General features: G+C 30.9%; 1 protein-coding gene across 4 annotated transcripts in view; it reads left to right on the forward strand.

The window, feature by feature from the left end:
* Positions 1–709: 709 nt before the first annotated feature.
* The window catches only part of LOC140447449 (uncharacterized), a 112919-nt gene continuing 94104 nt past the window's right edge, over positions 710–19524 (forward strand). For 2 of the 4 annotated variants that reach the window (XM_072540100.1, XM_072540097.1), the window contains exons 1-2: positions 710–1019; positions 9463–9580. In XM_072540100.1, the coding sequence (XP_072396201.1) occupies positions 9493–9580 (88 nt within the window). In that variant the 5' untranslated portion in view covers positions 710–1019; positions 9463–9492. The remainder of the gene's footprint in view (positions 1020–9462; positions 9581–19524) is intronic. The other 2 variants (XM_072540098.1, XM_072540099.1) reach the window with 2 other exon arrangements.

Here is a 19524-nt window from a genome sequence, read left to right on the forward strand (position 1 = left end):
TCGATTATATTCTTAGAATAATATATTAATCTGTTATATGTACCTGAAAGAGTTGTGGTTACTACCTATGTAATTATATATATAAATAAACGTTAAACCTAGATTTACTGATATTTGTTATTTTAGACAAGCATTAATTTTAGATCTGTTTTTATCAATTATCACGTCTATAAAAACTTTTATCGAGTATGTTGGTCTATTTCCATCGAGCAAATTGCTCGACGCCTATTTCCTAAGAAATTCGCATCTGACCGGCATTATAAAGCCAATACATAATTTCCAGAATGCCAGAATTACAGGCCAATAATTGGCCTGAAATTCTGGCATTGTGGCTTATCTCCTTTTTTATGTATTGGTTTTATAATGCCGGTCAGATGTGAATTTCTTAGGAAATAGGCATCGAGCAATTTGCTCGATGGAAATAGACCAACATACTCGATAAAAAATTTTATAGACGTGATAATTGATAAAAACAGATCTAAAATTAATGCTTGTCTAAAATAACAAATATGAGTAAATCTAGGTTTAACGTTTATTTCTAAATTCTATTGCATATTTTCCTTTTATAAATGAATCCTCTTTTTTTCTCAAATATATAAACAATTTAGTCTTACATTATGTTTATTTTTGAAATGATATTACAACTACAACAAACAAGTTGGTGTAACTGTAAAGTGACATGTGACATATTTGAAAAGTATCTGTCATATCAATGCGGTTGGTAACATAATGCGCGAGAGAGACGAGAATTGTAATTAGATGCACAACATTATATTGCTGGAAAATATATTATTTTGTTGTAGTTTTTACGTGATTATAATTAAACAATAACGTGTAAAGTGTACGTAAGATAAAGAACCATGTGAATAGTGATGTTTGTATGTGTATTGTGCAATGTAAAATTTTTTTCCCTAGTCCCACCAAGCGGCCATTTTTATCTATGTATGTACTGAATCTGTCAATCAGGTTTTGTGTTTTTAACATGACAATATTGTTAAACAACACTAAATTATATTTCAGTAAGTCGTTTAACTGTTTAATAATATTAACATAATAATGGAGTTAATGCCATATGTATCCCCCTTTCTTGTTTTAATGTAAACATTTTTGTTAAGTAGTCATAACCTGGATCTCAATGAACATTATAAGCCTACTTACCTTATAGTAGGAATTATTTCAGTAATTTCCGAATGTGTAATGGACTTTTAAAGATGTTAACCTACTAGAAATGATAAAATGCTCGGCAAGTCTGTTTTTATAAACTAAAAAGCATCACATGTCCGTATACAACTTTCTTCACAGTTGTTTTATCAACAGAATTCAACCTACATCCTTTTTCCTTACAATTTGTTGATCAAATTGTGTATAGCTACATTTACAATTGATATGAAACAAGACAATGTGAAATCGATGTTTATATTTTCCTAGATTTTGTTATGTATGTATATAAAACTAAACAAACAGTGAATATTTTTCAAAATACCTTGTTACTTAAAATTGGGCATCTTATATTCTTTTCTGAATTGCTTTAAAAGTTGTATTATTTAAATTTTTGTTTGGATACAATTTAAAAAAAATGTAATTATATAGTAAGAGGGTACGCCTTAAAAATGCCTAATTTTTTTGAATTGTGCCAACGAAGTAAAGGAAAGCCCAAAATTTAATGTTTTCTTTGCTGGAAACTAGTAAAAGTGCCTAAAATTAAGAAATACAAAAAATCAAAAAAGTAATAGAATAACCTAAAAAATTTAGGTACAAAGCCAACAAAAATATATAATTATCTTAATAATAACAAATTTAATTAAAAAATAATAAATATCAGTAATTTTACTATTAACTTATGTAGAAATACATAAGATTGCTTAATGTAATCAATATTTTTAATCATTCAAAACAATATGGCTGATATGCACAATGAACACAAAGTAAAATTTTATGTACATTCAATAATGTTGCCACTTTTAACTGTTAAAAAATCCTACAAATTTTATTTGAAAGAAGCCAACCCAAATAAACCTAACCCGTAGACATATAATACAAGATAGACTGATCCTTGCAATACCAGCCTGTCGTCCAGTGTGACAGAGAAAACTGACTCAAAGCAGTCCCTGCATCTCTGTCTAGTGGGCTTGACTTATTGACCAAGTGACCTCATTGGTCATTTAGTTCACATGGTCGATAAACTTGGCAAATTAGAAAGAGATGCAGGGACTGCTTTACACCAATTTTTTCTGTCACACTGGACGAACAGGCTGGTATTGCAAGGATCAGTCTATCTTGTATTAATGTCTATGACCTAACCTAACGAAACTTAATCTAACCATATCTAATCTAAAACTGCTAACATACTATTAATTTTTGTTAAAAGTAGGCAAGAATAAAGTTAAATATAGGTTTCCTGCAATGAACATACATAACCTATAGATATATTTGACATTCGATGTAAGCTTAACATACATCAGTGTTGCCATATCGTTAATTATTTAATTCTCTCACATTTAAAATTAAAAATTGAACAAGATTACCTAAGATAATTATATGATATGAAAATTGAAAGCAAACAAAAACGTGAAAAATTCATATATAATAAAAAGTATTACAATTATACCTATAAATAATATAAAATAAAATATATATGTAAAAAATACTTTTATATTTTTAAAATATAATAACAAAAATTAAAATTATACCTATATGTAAAAATTAATAGTTAAAATTAACATTTAAAGCAAAAAAATATTTTATGAATGCTTTTTAATATAAATTCAAAAATTGTGGCTTCTCATAACAAAACATAATTCCGTCAAAGTATCATTATTATATCAGTATTATTTGTTAAAAACTTGTATACATTATACAAAAAATATGGCAACACTGTGATGCCCAAACATTCTTTTTTTATTTTTATTTATTTAATACACGTAATAACCCCATTAACAGTTTAAATTACAATATACAATATCACAGTTAGGATTTAAAACTTGAAATTATTTATATAGTTTCAAAAAAGAGACTAAAAATCTTAGAGTTATATTGAAAAAAAAACGGGTGTGGCAGTCCAGTGGGACTGCCGGTGGAAGTTACACTTCTATACACGCATTCGCCGTTACAAATTTATTTGGGAGTCAATGTACACAATCATTACATATGTAATGCTATAGGTAAGACATAGCAGAAAGAGAAACAGAATTAATAACAACTTACTAACAATTAATAAACAACTTTTGACCTGTAATATGAGTATAGTAAATGAAGGATTGAATCAATATTTTGATGAAAATGTATATTTTTATTTTCATATATGTATGAAAGGAGTTGAATGCAAAATTTTTTTTACACATACTCTGCAAAATTCATTGTTTATTTTGTTATTAATATAATACAGTAAAACCTCTGTTAACCGAAATAATTGGGGGGGAGGCCGTTTCGGATAACAAGAATTTCGGTTAAAAATAACATTGTGTTTTACAGTATTCTTGGTCAAAGTATTGGTATTTAATGTCTCTTGAATGTCTTTATTACTCCCTGGTCTAACGGCTGAATTAAGCTCGTGACATTCGGTGGCAAAAATCTGACAACTGTCACTATTTTATATATTTTGGGGGGTGAGTTGGCGCATTGTCAACAAGCAACAATTCGTTGACAGGAAGGTTTTTTGATTTAAAAAAGGATTTTATACTTGGGACGAATTCATTTTCGAACCATTCTGAAAATAAAGTGGTCGACATCCATGAGCTTTTTTGGCTTCTATAAAAACCTGGAAGTGCTTCGGAAATATTTTTTCGAGCTTTTGGTTTTTTTGATTTCCCAACACACATAGGCAGCAATTGGTGAGGAAAATTAATGGAATTGTTACGTTTTGCTATAAAAATTTACTTATTATTGACAAAATTATTGAAAATGTCAGCCGTTTCGGTTAAACGATGTTTCGGTTAAAAAGGTTTCGGTTAAGGGAGGTTTTACTGTAATACAATACAAATTAAAAAGCAATATTCATAGGTATTTAAAAATGATAATAATATACATAAAAAAAATACACTACAATACAGTGCAACATAATTCAATATAATAATACAATACAAATTAAAATGCAATATTTATAAGTATTTAAAAATGACAATAATATACATAACTTTTCTACTTACGCATATCTGTTTAATTTACCATGTAATAATATTAATAAAAAAGTCCTCCCCGATTGGGAATCGAACCTCGGTCTCCCGCGTGACAGGCGGGGATACTGACTACTATACTACCGAGGACATCACACAAACGTATTTCAAAATTGACAGTTCTGGATCATACAGTGATTTATTGAGATTATTATTTTGAAATACAAAAGACTAATATAATTATGAACATTTAATAAATAATACAAAACATATCACATAAATAATAATAATATCTGGTAGATGTCAGTATGTTAAATATGGAAATTGTTTATCTCAACGAATATCTGTAACCTCAGGAGTTCCTCAGGGGTCTCATATTGGACCTCTCTTATTTAATATATTTGTTAATGATATATCCTCAGTGATTAAAAATAGTAAATTTCTAATGTTTGCTGATGACCTTAAAATATTTCGAATAGTTAATGACCTAGTTGATGCCTCTTTGTTACAGAATGACATTAAAAGCTTAGCTAGTTGGTGTGAGGTAAACATGCTATACTTAAATATACAAAAATGTTTTAAAATTACTTTTGGAAGAACAAGAGAGTTTGTAAATTATGATTATTGTATAAATAATGTACCTTTAGAGGCACGTCATAATATTAAAGATTTAGGTATAAATTTTGATTCTAAACTAACTTTTAAATATCACATTAACGAATCTTCAGCTAAAGCTTTAAAAATGTTGGGATTTATTCTTAGAAACTGTAATCAGTTTTCAGTACAAACTTTAAAAATGTTATACTGTAGTTTAGTTCGATCAGTTTTGGAGTATGGTTCTCTCATTTGGTCTCCTTCATATAACAGTGACATCTACAGTATCGAGAGAGTTCAAAATAAATTCTTGAGGGTATGTGCTTACAAAATTGGTTTTATTAGACATCAATACACATATGATGATATACTGTCAATACTAAATATCCAATCACTACATGATAGAAGATGTCAAGCGGATTTATGTTTCCTTTTTAAAATTATAAATGGATATGTTCAAGATCCAGAGTTACTAAGTTTAATAAATTTTAATGTTAATACTAGAAGAACTCGTAACACTGAGATTTTCAACATTCCATTCCACACTATGAATTATGACCAAAATGAACCCATTACAAGAATTTTACGAACTGCCAATGAGCACAGCAATAGTTTAGAGTTATTTGGAATATCTACAGCAACATTTAAGAAATCATTTGAGAGATTTTGAGCATTGTTTAATAACTTAAGGTACTACTTTAATTGAATTTTGTTTGATTTTAATTTTGGTTTGTTTTTTATTAACGCAACCTATATATAAGCTTTGTAAAGGTTGACGTCATATTTCTGTAAAAATGGTATATCCGTTAATTAAATAAATAAATAAATAAATAAATAATAAATATTTTATTATATATATAATATATGCATACAGGGATGAGTGCCTTAAGAACCAGCAAAATAACTCAAAAGATAGAAAACATTATACGTTGTGAAATAAAAAGAGATGAAAGTAGTAGAGGTGAGAAATTATCGATATTAACCTATAATTTACTTTACATTACATTAGAATTATCGAAAATTTCCCACCTTTAGACGTTAGCTTATGAGCTGGTTGACTTCAGTCATAGTAATACGTATCACGTAATGTAAGTAAAACAGTTTAAGTAGGAGTATTTTTATATCCAAAATTAAAATATTGATCAATAATAAACTATGATTTAAGACGTCGCATACACTCTTCTCAATACAGAATTATCATAGCTTGTTATTCTGTATTAGTTAACACAGAATTAATTATCAAATTACTACAAATTAAACTGTTTACTTACATTTGCTTTATTGCCTTCAATTAGTTTTTACTTTATTCGAAATTTAAAAAATGTAAATGTTCGACGTCATACTTGTAATATCATGACTGATGTCAACTAGCTCATAAGCTAACGTCTAAAGGTGGGAAACTATGGATAGTCCTAATGTAATTTAATGTAAATTATAGGTTTCTATCGATAATTTTCCACCTCGACTACTTTCATCTCTTTTTATTTCACAACATATTATGTTTTCTATCTTTTGCGTTATTTTGCCGGTTCTTAAGGCACTCATCACTGTATATATCTTTATATAATATATATATATATATATATATATATATATATATATATATATATATATAATATTAAATTATATATACAAAAGGAACATTTTTATATTCGAGAGAGGAAGGGAGAGAAAATATATCTTCTGTCTCTCTCTTACTCATTATCTTACATATGTAATGATTTCACAGATTCACTCCCATACAAATTTATTTATTTATTTATTTATTTATTTATTTATTACAAAATAAATACAATACAAATTTCCAACATGCAGCGCGCGTATAGAAGTATAACTTCAAAAATCAAAATCGAGACCATTTAATAGCCCCATGTATCTATCCAATGGGTTGAGAATACCATAGATTGTTCTGTGGAAAGGAACATTGTAAACATTGTGGTAACATAGAGCTTGATGGGGAACATTAAAGTTAATCTGGCTTAACAGATTAACTTTAATGTTCATTATCAAAACTACTGGCACATCTACTACCTTGAATATCTAGTATTCTTTCTCTTTTTTTTTTTGATCAACTTACCTATTTACTAGAACTTTATGTCCCCTTTACATGCAGCCATTGCTGCTGCTACTTGCTTTGCCCACTGTCCTGTCCGAAATAATTCCATGGCAGCATTTAAGGCAAATGACTGTTTACATCAGCAATGGAGGGCATAGAAATTACTGCGGCAACAGCTCTGTGTGTTTTAAGTTTACAAAATTATCTTAAAATTAAAAAAAAATGATGTAGAAAAAAACGTCAATGTAGAAAAAGTCTTTTATTTTGATAATACTCTTAAAACGGCTTCAAACATTTTTTTTCAAAGGAAATATGACAAACTTTTTCGATGAACTGACTTGTGAGGAATCCGGAGAATTTTTTTTAACTTCTATAGAATTTCACAAATAGATTTTGAAGTTTTGTTTCAGAAAATTGAGCCCATGATTAAAAAAACAGACTAAAGTAATAATTCCAATACCAATAACATTACGATACTTGGCCACTTGGGACAGTTATCAAAGTTTGCATTATTGATTTAAAGTATCATCACCAGCAATTTCGCTGATTGTGCCAGAAGTTTGTAAAACAAAATATAGTTTTATAGGATCAAATTTAAATTTAAATTACAAACCGCATTGGGTACATTGTGCTTTTTTTCATGGTCTTTATGTGAAGATAATCTCTCACTAGCATATAGCTCTAAAAACTTCAGCACTTGATCATTGCTCCACTCAACCATAGTTAACGAAAAATTTATCAAACAATAAACAAATAAGTCCGTGCACAGACAAGACAGCGAGCAGCATGTTAACAGTCACTGTCACTCACACTGCAAGTCCTTTAATTTCTGCCAAAAAACCGCCAACAAAGGAGTGTATGGCAGCGGCAGTGGCATGAGTAATGGCAGCGCGAGCAACGTATATACATACTCAAGCTGTCAACTTTCCTGCTCAATTCCCTGCTCACTGCCGCGGAAGTGATCTGCATGTAAAGGGGGTATTCGGATATACTCCCTAACACATAGTATACACTTATTGTTTGAATTTTCTTGCACGGTTTGCAGCAAACACAGACCTTGTGGCAAAATTTTTTTTATTTATTTATTCATTTACTAATATACAGGATTACCCACATTACAAAAAAAATATGTTAACACACAGTATAAAAATCAATCTCTGTAATTGCTTACAAACTAAGTGAAACTAAAATCTTAATTATAAATAAAACAAGATATTAATTACATATGAAACAAAATGAATTAAAATAAACAATGTTAGTTACATTTTCTTCATATATATTTATCACACACCTTTATATCATACATAAGAAGTTTTTTAGAGTTTTGATTGTATTTTAAGATGCTACATTCATAAGTTTAATTCAAAAGATGTCAAAGAACAGTGTTTCAGTGGATTTTATTATTTATCAAACAATTGTGCTGTAACTTCCCTTGTTCCCTTCAAGCATATACTGATTTTATGTTCAAGGACACATGTCTCGCTTTCAATCTAGCAGATGGTTTGCCAAACTTTTTCACTGGTTGGTGTAAAATTATAACTTAGAGATCGCTTAATTAACCATAATGTAGAAAATTATGGAGTGATCTAAATGGGCTTTTATAATTATAAGTCATCCTTATTAGAGTTGGTGCATAATTATATACTGATTTTTGTTGTCATCAGTTGTAACAATATATTTTTTTTTATATCAGAATGAAGTCTGTTAAACTCCGGTCGCTAATCCCAGTCCTAACTGTCTAGTGAATTTAGTAATTATTTTTTTTGCGAAGTTATTTACTTTTTGACAGACTAAAAGTGGCTGGAAATTACTATACAACCAAGCACCCGTACTCATAGCCAATATTAATAGTAAACAAACTAAATAGTAAATAAAATAGAACTTTGCGAATTACCGACAATCAATATTTATTTATCTGCACCATATAATAAATAGTTATGTTAAATTATAACAACTAAATATATATTTTTTAAATATATACTACCCAAAATTTGATGGGTTTAGTATACACTTCGACTATTTAGAATAATTCTTCTTTTTTTAAAGAAAGAAGTCTGTAATAGCAGGATACTTGAGCTATTAATACTGAGAAGTAGGAATTGTTGTGTTGTAGGTTTCCGACAATGAATCTGTCAAAATATGCCCGAGCTAAGCGAATGGAGTTTACCAACCTAGATACTTTTTCACTAAGTATGACGACTCCATATATGTGTTGTGTATCTGTGTTTCCTGAATACATATTCTTCTTTTCCTTATATTGCATTATCATTAAACAGTTTTTGTACAGTTGCTTAAATGTATGTCAAAATTTTGACGTTTTGTGTATGTTTTGTAACAACTAAACAAGTATTTTTACCTTGAATATTTGAGTTAATAATCAGTAGCCCAGATTTATTTTGAAAAATATGTATCTAATTGTAGCAAAACATCCAAAGAAACACATTCATAGTTTGTCCAAATAATAAATGGTCCAATTTTCATATTACTGGCTGTATAACTATAGTTTTTACCTTATTCTTATAATATTTTACCACATGTTATGTTATAAGAGTTAATTGATCTGGATAGTGAACAAAATTTATTGATATTTATATTTTAAAAACAGCTGACACTAGGAATATAAAGAAAATGTAATAAAACATGTATTTAACTATATTATATAATGCAATTTTTATTAAACAAATATATGTATCTTTACAGATATCAGAGGAGCATAGAAATTTAATCAAAATGGACAAAATTATGCTGCCAATTCCTGTTAAAATAGAAGATGATTCAGAGGATAAAATAAAGACAGAGGTTGAGGTTATAGATTTGGGTATGTAGTAATATATAATTATTATAACTGACTGTAACATTTGAAACATATGTGTTTTTCTTTAATTACGAGGATTGAATTAGATTTCTAATTGAAATGGCTAGTATTGTGTTCCTAAAAATAAATAATATATTTGGCAATATTTATATCTCGTTCATCGAGCAAAAAGACAAAAGAGGGAATCTAATCTCAGTAGAAGGTGAATTTGTGCACAAGTCTTTTTTTTTAATTTTATATTTATTTGTTTCTTGATTTGCATAAAAAGTTTTATATTTTATCATATTTAAAAGAAATTATTCTGTAGTAACTAATATTTTAACCAATATTATTTTAGATAATAAATATAAAAATAAATTAATTAAAATGATTGTGAAATAATATGGACGTAACTCATTGAAGCAATTTATATGTGAAAAGCTTCTTCCATCCTGCTACAAAGGGCATAGCTGGATAATAATGTCAAAATTGCCATAGGGAAAAGTTGACCCCAAATTTTAGGGTATTGTTAGGCATCTTTTAAAAAGGGGAAGTTCAATAGAACTTCTAAATGATTCGTCCACATTATTTCTGTTGCTATTTCACACCAGGCGCCGAATTTTTTAAATTTATTGTAGTATAGCTTATGACTGGCATTCCATATTTCTGGTTTCATTTTGTAAAATTCAATTAATTCTAAACATTTCTCATTATCCCATTCCATTTCTTTTTTGTAAAAAACAAAAAGTCTCTACTAATTACTAATCACTCTCCGAAAACAAACTACTCCTTTCTACTATGACAGACTATAAAACCTAGTGTCTCCACCAAACACGCATGAACAACGAATCTCTTTGAAGTACCGACAGCCGACGGAACCTTGCTAAACAATTGCAAACGTTTGCAATTGTTTGGGAGCGTTCTGAAATCTATCTACACCAACCAAATAAAATTGTTTGCTAACAGTTGCAATTATTTGCAAACGTTTGCAAACATTTTACGCGCTTGGTGAAAACGCACCTTTTACATGGGAATTTCAATACTTGCCTCTCTGGACAGAATTTCAATTATTCTTGACATATGTATAAATTTGTGAAAATCATGATCATGTAAATCTATAAACCTTCGCCCTGTTATAATGCTTTAAAAACTTAGTTATGAATTTTTTGCCGGTACGCTAATGAATCCTACCCAAATAAATTATTAAATATATACTGATTTACTGGTACTAAAAGTCATTCCCTCACTCTCAAGCACTTAAGTGTCAAAAATTATAATAGATGATGGTTGGGTTTCTATTTCATCCAGATCACTTAATATTATGATTTAAATACCAATTTAACTCAAAAGTTATTTCATAGTGTGCTGATTGCTGATGTGAGTAATTTGATCCCAATAATTTGGTTCTTTGGAATAAATAATCATTATTTAAGGGCCTTGATTATTAATAGTCTCTCATAAATCATTATCATTAATGACAATATTTGTGGATTTTAAGTATATTTTTTTTTTGTGTTGAACATGTCTGCATTTCGACCAATCCCAACCAAGCAGGCAGGCAACTTTATTTTTTAAATGAACATTCATAATGTCTAGCCTTGAAATATCAAATGTTGTACAGGACCAGTCGAAATATTTTGTGTATTCATTGTAACGTAGGAATATTTTGTCGTGTATTGGTTTTTCAACAATTAAAATATTTCAAATATGCCAAGGTATTCTGAAGAAAAAAATAACAGGAATTGATATTAAATATTTTGAAGAAGAAAAACGTTGTGTCCAGTGGTTATATTTTCGAATTCATTCGAGCATATTTCGCATACGAAATTAGAAGAAATTCGCTCGAAATCCAATTTTGTGTATTTTCGAACACTGCTTGTACGAATTTTTTCGTATACGGCGATTCGAATGGGTCTGAACCATTCGAATATCGATGCTCGTATACGATTAAAGTAATTGTTATTTCAGTTGTCATTGGGCCCGTGAAAGTCAGATAAGATTTCTGCTGATCGTTTTTAATTGTTGTTGTATACAATATTTTTACATTGAACTTTGTTTTCAATAGCTGGTTTAAATAATTTTTCAAAGAAAGAGATATAGTTAATGCCCTTGTAGAGGCGGAAATATTAGCGGAACAGAGAGGTAGAGTTTACCATCCCTTTCTTAACCTTCTAGAGAACTATTCTAATGTACAATTTCAAAAATTGTACAGATTAACAAATCCCCTCACAATGAAGTTGATAGGATTAAATGGCTCTTTTTTTGTTCGACCGACACTGAACTACCATATTTCATGCCCTTTTTTTACTCCTTTGAGCTAATTTACAAGAAACGAATTGTTTTAGATGACAAAACCGTAAAATATGTTAAGCAAAACTGCCAATTATTCTTCTTTTTTTTTTTATTTGAGTTTTACTTGTTCGAATGTGCAGTGTTGCCGGTGCAAATTCTTCTCGTATACGTATAACATTTCGAAGGACGTTCAAAAATACACATTCAGATTCGTACACGAAATTTTTCAGTCGAGTTTACCCGTATACGAAAAAATTCGATTGAATTCGAAAATACGACCCCTGTTGCATCTCGCCATGAAGTGACTTTAAAATTATTTCATTCTAAATATAAGAAGTATTTATCTCCGCCTCTTCTTTGTTGTCTTGTTCTCTCTCGTCTTCTTTCACAGGTTGTTGTGTCATTTTGCACGATTGGTGATTAAGCTCCATTCCTTTATATTTTCTATTTTTGTTCTCGCGTTATGTATCTTCGTTCTATTAATATTTACTCCTACTCTTCCATCTTCCCATCTGAACTTTAGTCTGCCTTGTGATCTTGTATTTGTAGGTTTTCATTTTGACATAACTTTTTATTAATTTATCTTCATCTCGTCTTATTACATACCCGAGCCATTTCAACCTTTGAGCCTTTATATCTTCTTCTTTTTATGTAGACATGACTCTGTGTTTCAATGTGCCTCCAGTAAATTGTCGTTCCATCGCTTTCGTAGTCTTCCTACTGATCGTCTTCTTATTGGGGAACCGTTTCTTGCCGTTTTTACTACTCTATTTGTTGTCATTCTGCTTATATGATCGTTCCATTCTACTCTTCTATTTCTTATTCAGTTCTTGATGTTCTCCACCTTGCATCTACGTCGTATATGTGTACTTCTAGTTCTGTTGTTTCTAACATCATTTTTGCCCTCTCTGTATGTCATTATTTGTCTGATGATTGTTTTGTAAATTATGCCTTTCATTTATTTATCGATATTTTTATTTCTCTATATTGTTTCATTTAGGCAGCTTGCGGCTCTGTTTGCTCTATTTGCTTGATCTTCCACTTCGGTTTCGTGCTTTCCGTAGCTAGATAATGTGATGCCTAGATATTTAAACTCACATCACTTGAGCTTTATCTGACCTTCCAGCTCCAATTTACATCTTAATAAATTTGCTGTTATAACCATGCATTTCGTCTTTTTTGGGAAATTAATATGTTAAATTTTCTGCCCGTTATATTAAATTGGTGCAGCATACGTTGTAAATCATCTTCACTTTGAGAAAGTAGTATTGCGTGGTCTGCATATCAGATAATTTTAAGTTGTTTTTCTCCCATTTGGTATCGTTACTTCTTACTTTTTTTATTATTTCATACGTAATCAGGTTGAACAATAGAGGACTCAGGAAATCTTTCTGTCTTATCCCATAGCCAGCTTCAACAGGGTCTGTTAGTTCTTCTACTTTTACTTTTATTGTATTGTTTTGGTGGATATTTTCTATCGTGATGATTATTCCTAGAGGTATCTCTCTTGCGTACAATAAGTGGATAACGTCCTTTAATTTGTCCCAGTCAAATGCCTTTCTTAAGGTCCACGAAAAACATATGCCGGTTTGTTGTATTCTAATGATTTCTCTTGCACTTGCCTCATTGTAAATACCTAAAACCTGGTTGTTCTTCTGCTAGTGTTATATTTTCATTCAGTTTATTTGTTATCACTTTGGTTGTTAATTTTAGTGTTGTGTTTAATAAATTAATTCTCCTGTAATTTTCCGGTCCGATTTGTCTCCCTTTTTGAAGAGAGGTATTAGGATGCTTGATCTCCATTCTTAAGGAATTCTGTTTTGTCCTATTATTTTTTGGATTAGTTTTAATAGTTGTTTGGTCAGATCTGGTCCTCCGTACTTTAGGATTTCGTTCGGTATTCTGTCCTCTCCTGGTGATTTTCTATTTTTTTAATTCCTTAATGTTTTCTGTACCTCTTCCTCCTCATATTTTTTTCTTTGTTTGTCGTCACCTCTGGTGTTGGTGGTTCATTATCGTCACCTTTAGCAAATAGGGATCGAAAGTAGTTTAACCATGTTTCCTTCTGCATATGTTTCATTTTTATTAGTTCGTTCATCTCTTTTCTTTGCGTTCCGTAGAAGTCGTGTTCAATCTGTTTTGAGAAGCCCTGTCAGTGTTCCCTTTTTATTTGTCTAACTAAAGTATTATTTCGGGACAGGATAGATTAGCGAACATCTGTAAAAACAACAAGCCGTGTAGCAGAAGACCCGTTGGAAGGCCGCCAAAAAGGTGGAAAGATGGTACAGTCAACACTGTCTGAAACAGAATAAGAGGCAGACAAACAGGAGAAATTCTAGTCGCACGAAGAAGAAGAAGAAGTATTCGTTTTATTTCTGATTCGTTTATAGTGGTTATATATTATTTGTACTTGTGTTCTGTATTGTAAAAAGGCTTTCTTCTTGTCTTCACATTTTGTCTTCACTTCTTCTCTAAACGATGGTGTTTTCTTTTTTGATATGTTAGTGTTCGTTACTTTTCTCTCTCCCTCCAAATGATTCTGTTGCGTCGTTAACTACGTTATTTTTGAGTTTTTCTCAGTTTTCCTCGATGTTATCGTTTTCTAATATTTTATTCCCAGCGATCTTATCTGATATTCTTTTTCCGTATAGGTATTCCTATACAGAAAAGTATTTAGTACAGGATTCCGTATTTAGTCCTTCGACTTTGATTTTTGTTTATGTTGGCTCCGCTCTCTTGGGTTTGAAGTATTTCAGGGTGAGTCTTATTTTACATAATACTAGGCTGTGCTCGCTATGGAGCCTTTATATAGCTGACTATAATATCTTCTCCATTTATCTGTTTATTTATTTCGTTGTTAAATAATCGTCTAAACTCTCCGTCTTGGATTTTTTTGGTCTATAAATTCTTGTGAGGATCTCTTTTAGTCAGGCACATTGTATCTGCTACGTACGTTATGACAGGTCTGATTGCTTTTTTTATATATTCATTTTGGTCTTTGTGCTGATATAATATATGTTCTTTAGTAGTTTTTAAAGCAGTTTAATCACCAATACATAAAAATTATAGAAACCCATAAATTCTTAAATAATAAAATTAAAGTTGATTGTTTTAAAGTCAATAGCATTTAAAATTTAAATATACAAGGAATTATGTTTAAATTGTCTTTATTTATTTTTGTTTTTTTTTTAATAGTCAGTGTTACTAACCCTAGGCGTTATGCAAGCTCCATTTCGCGTGGGCATGCTCCTAAACAAATGCGATGTCTAATTCTTTTTTAAACATATCTCGCAAATGCAAATACGGTTAAGGTCGGTTGAGCAAGCAGGTCACTACAGAATAGCGATATCTTCTGCTTCAAGGAAGTCTGTAGTGATTCTGCCGGTATATGGAGGTGCATTATCATGCATGAAAATTAAATTTTTTCCCACTGCACTTTTTCAGAGTCTAACTAGAGGTTCTAGAATCAAATCAACTTACCTTCGAGTTATTAAAGTTGGTTGAATGGAAATTAAAGAAGTTTTCTCACCGACTTTATTACTTCCCCAGAAAATAACACTTCCTCCTTTAGGTCTATGAACAGATCTGGCCGTTTCCGTTTTTGCTTGTCTTCCTCGTCCTCTAAGTACATGAATTCATCGGTCATATGATTTTACTCAAATCCCGGTTTCGTCTGAAAATAGCACACTTTGTAAATTTCCAATGTTCCAGTTTTTGTATTGAAGACACTCATTTAGGCGATCAGTCTTGTGCTGCCTGGTTAACTCGGGAATTGGTAACTGTCTACTGCTGTATAGTCCTTGGATATGTAGTCTTTTTATTGTTTCAACTGAAACACTTACACCTGTACCATACAAAAGCTGCTTTTGGAGTTGCGGGTGAGAAATTGTTGGGTCTCTTCTAGCTACTTGGACAATAAAACGATCGTGGCAAGCCGTTGTAACTTTTTGGCGACTTAATCTTGGTATATTCTTAAGCGTTCCTGACTTCTGATACCTAGCATACGTTTTTGACACAACGCCTTGTGTTACGCCTACCACTGTAGCTATGTCCCTCTGAGACATTCATTGCTCCACAAGACCAATAATCCTTCCCCTTTGCACAACCGTTAACCCCACTTAAGGCATATTTTTCTATTTAAAAGCGAAAGTTAGTTTATTTTCGTTCAATTTACAACTAAAACAAATAATCTTTATTGTGTGCCGGGCAGTGTTATCTGATTGTTTTATTGTTTTTATTTTATTTTCAATAAAAACCTTTATTCTTCCCAACAATAACAAGCTTTTTCAAAAGAAATAAATATTAGTTTGAAATACATGGTGATTCCATATAAGTTTGGTTGTGTGTAAATAAAATGTAATGGCATGTCTCACAAAACAGGAAAACAAAAAGCAAAATAGGTATATCGATGGAAGGCAAATTTCTGACTATTGGTTGTCTTACTGAAGATGTATGTATCTATAAAATGTGAGGCATTTGTTGTCAAAATATGACCGAAAAGTGCTGAATTAAAATTTTCACATTACAAACCATCTAAAACTGCTTTTTTTCGATGACTCGTTTTTCGAATCTACGCAACTTCAGCTACAAATTCTACCCAATACCGTCTTCGTGGAGGTATTTCCCGTGATGTGCAATTTTTTGTAATGCGAAATTTTAAAATCTGCGTTTTTTAGCCATAATTCAACTGTCTCATATTTGCTGCCAGAACTCAAAATCAGGTAAATATTTACATTAAACGGATTTGTCAAAAATCGCGGTTTTTTTTTGGACTTAGCCTAAAAATGCGAAAAAAGGCCAAATTTCAATAATTGCAATGCAGAAAGTTAATAAAAGTATGAATTAAGATAAAAAAAAATTAAAAGTGGAATAAAAGGCGGTAGATCTTTAAAAATGGACAGTACAAACAACTAATAAAATAGTAAATTATCATAATAATATGACATGTAATAAAACAATTGTAATTATCAACAGGATTTTGATGTTAAATCAGGCAAAAATGCATATTAATATTGTTAAATAGTCCAAATTCATTTAAGTTGCACATCAAAATTACCGTTATGCGCACTAGTTGAGTTTTTGTAGACCTGCACATTGTTGCCATATTTAAAATTTATTTTTACGGAACAAACAAAGATATATATTGTTAAATCAAAAGAAGTTAAATATATATGTATATTAACCTACCTTAGTATGCCGGTGGATACAATTCTGCCGCAGCTTTAAAAAAATGGTGCAGCCTCTCCATGCGGTCAGGATATCTCCTCTTGAAGTAAAATTCGGCGATGTAGCCAATAAAATGTTCCTGCCTGACGCCATATTTGGGAATACTACTGCGAACTTCCCGCCACAACCTCTCAATGTTATTGGTGTGTGTGCCAGTATCAGGGTCGACAAAATGCTTGGAATGATTCACAGTTTGATGTTTAAATCCTTCATGGGCCAAACAATTATATGATTTCCAACAATCGCTATAAATGGTTGTCCCAGGAAGAATCCATTCGCGAATTATTCCGAGCAAAGTATCGGCATCCCTCCTATCAACAGGAATAACGAAAAAGTTCCCAGTGTTTCGCTCGTATCCTCCAAATATCCATTGGCCAGTATACAGACGTCCTCTATTGTACTTCCTCCTTCCAAATTTTGCTTCGTCGATTTCTACAACGGTATTTTCCCCGCCCAGCTTTGTAGAGTTGTTTTTAGCGAAACTAATAAACACTTCTCTACAATAACTGTACCAATTTACCATTGTAGAAGAAGATATCCCTAACTCACTCTCCACAAGAGATTGCCGAGGAGGCTTAAGATGCAATAAAGCCGACACCAGAAGAAAAATTTTGTCCAACGGCAATCTAGCATGTTCAAAAAACGTACCTTTTCTTGCCGAGATACAAAATCCACACTTTTTAGGAGCTTTTTTCTTCATTATGACTTTTTTATTGCATCTAAAAGTCATTTTACTGTCCATTTTTAGGGTATTTCCGCACCGGCACACTATCACCTCCTTCAAAACACCGTGTTTGAAGTAAAAATCCATCAGTCTGCCTTCATTTTTCGCCACAAAACCACTTTCGAAGATTCCCACGCTACAACCAACACACGCCATTTTTTTAATCCCTTTCACCTTTTCGCAACGACAATTTTTAAAGAAATGCTACTTTTGCGCATCCCTTAGTTAAGGGTGGAAACATGATTGCCAAGTTTCGATGTTCGCAGAAATATTTCCATACCATATAATTTGTTTAGACATATATTTACGTACAAATCTATAAACATGTTAAAAACAAAACATTTACATTAATTTCAGTTCAAAATCCAACCATAAATCAATTTTCGTTAATATATTTGATACATATTAATAAAAAAAAAGGTAAATTTGCATAAGTAAAAATACAAACTTTATTTTTTAATCAAAATTTGAATAAAACTTAATTTTATTTCCATAACATTTACACAGTTGCTGAATACAGTCCTGGCCAAAGTCAGATTTGTTGAGACGTGCTGAATCAACATCAACTAAATACTACGGTCTATAATACGACTGAGAGTGCGAGTGACTTACGAGATTACCCTCTCAAGTTGTCACGTTCTCAGTCTCCAGTTACTTAGTTCAGTTCAGTGTTGAAAATCGTTGAATAGAGTTATAAACAGTGTTTATGTACACAAAATCTGTTGATATAATCGTAAAGTACAATAGTAATAGTAGTGTTCTAATGGTGCCCTAATAATCATCTGTGTTTCTAAAAGTAAAATTTTGTGGTGGTTGTCTTTTGTGACATTAGGAATGGAACACTTTTTTTATATGAGCCGGGTATAAATTTACTCGAAATGGGTAAGACAGTTGGAAATATCATTAAATATTCTGTTTATATGGGATTAAGCCTCAAATTAAATGTCATGACAATTACATTTTACCTAAGAAATTTGACGTTTCGATTTCCACTCCAGAAATCGTTTTCAAAAAAGATACTTTCAAAAAATCGGAGTGTTAGTTATTATTTATAATTAGTCCAGTTGTCAGATAGTTGACCCCTAAAAATCATACGAACAGGCTGAATTTTGCGGAGAATATTAATTTTAGGATCCCAAAAAAGACGCAAAAAACTTTACCACTTTTACCCCCGAGCTTCCCTCTAAAACCCCCCTCGCAGGGTGGTAAAAACGCAAAAAAATCCATTTACCGAGAATTTGTACACTGTCGAAAAAAATGTTTCAAATAAAAAATGTAGCTGAGATAATTTTAAACAAAAATGTTTATAAGCATTTTTTGTGTAGAATGAACCATTTTCTTAAAAACAACGCTTGTAGTGACCGTCTATTTTTCATGTCAGTTATGCGCGCGAAATCAATGTTCAATAAAATTTGTATCAGCTTGACGGAAAAAATCGATATCTTTTGAATCCAAATGTCATATCGACAAATATCAAGATGCGTTTTAAAGGCAAAGAGTGCAGCTTTCATATGCAGTTTTTGTATTTTGCCGAGAATAAATCTTTCTCGTGAGACCAATAAAATTGATCACTTTCATTGACCAGTTGTAGTAAAATTTCCATTTTTAGAGATCAATCTTTAAAACTTATGACATGAAATTTTAATTTTGAGTTGTGGTAACAAATATGAGACATTTGAAATATGAATAAAAACGCAGAATTTAATGTTTTACATTACAAACGATC

Source organism: Diabrotica undecimpunctata, chromosome 8 (genome assembly GCF_040954645.1).
Source record: "Diabrotica undecimpunctata isolate CICGRU chromosome 8, icDiaUnde3, whole genome shotgun sequence".
Lineage (NCBI taxonomy): Eukaryota > Metazoa > Arthropoda > Insecta > Coleoptera > Chrysomelidae > Diabrotica > Diabrotica undecimpunctata.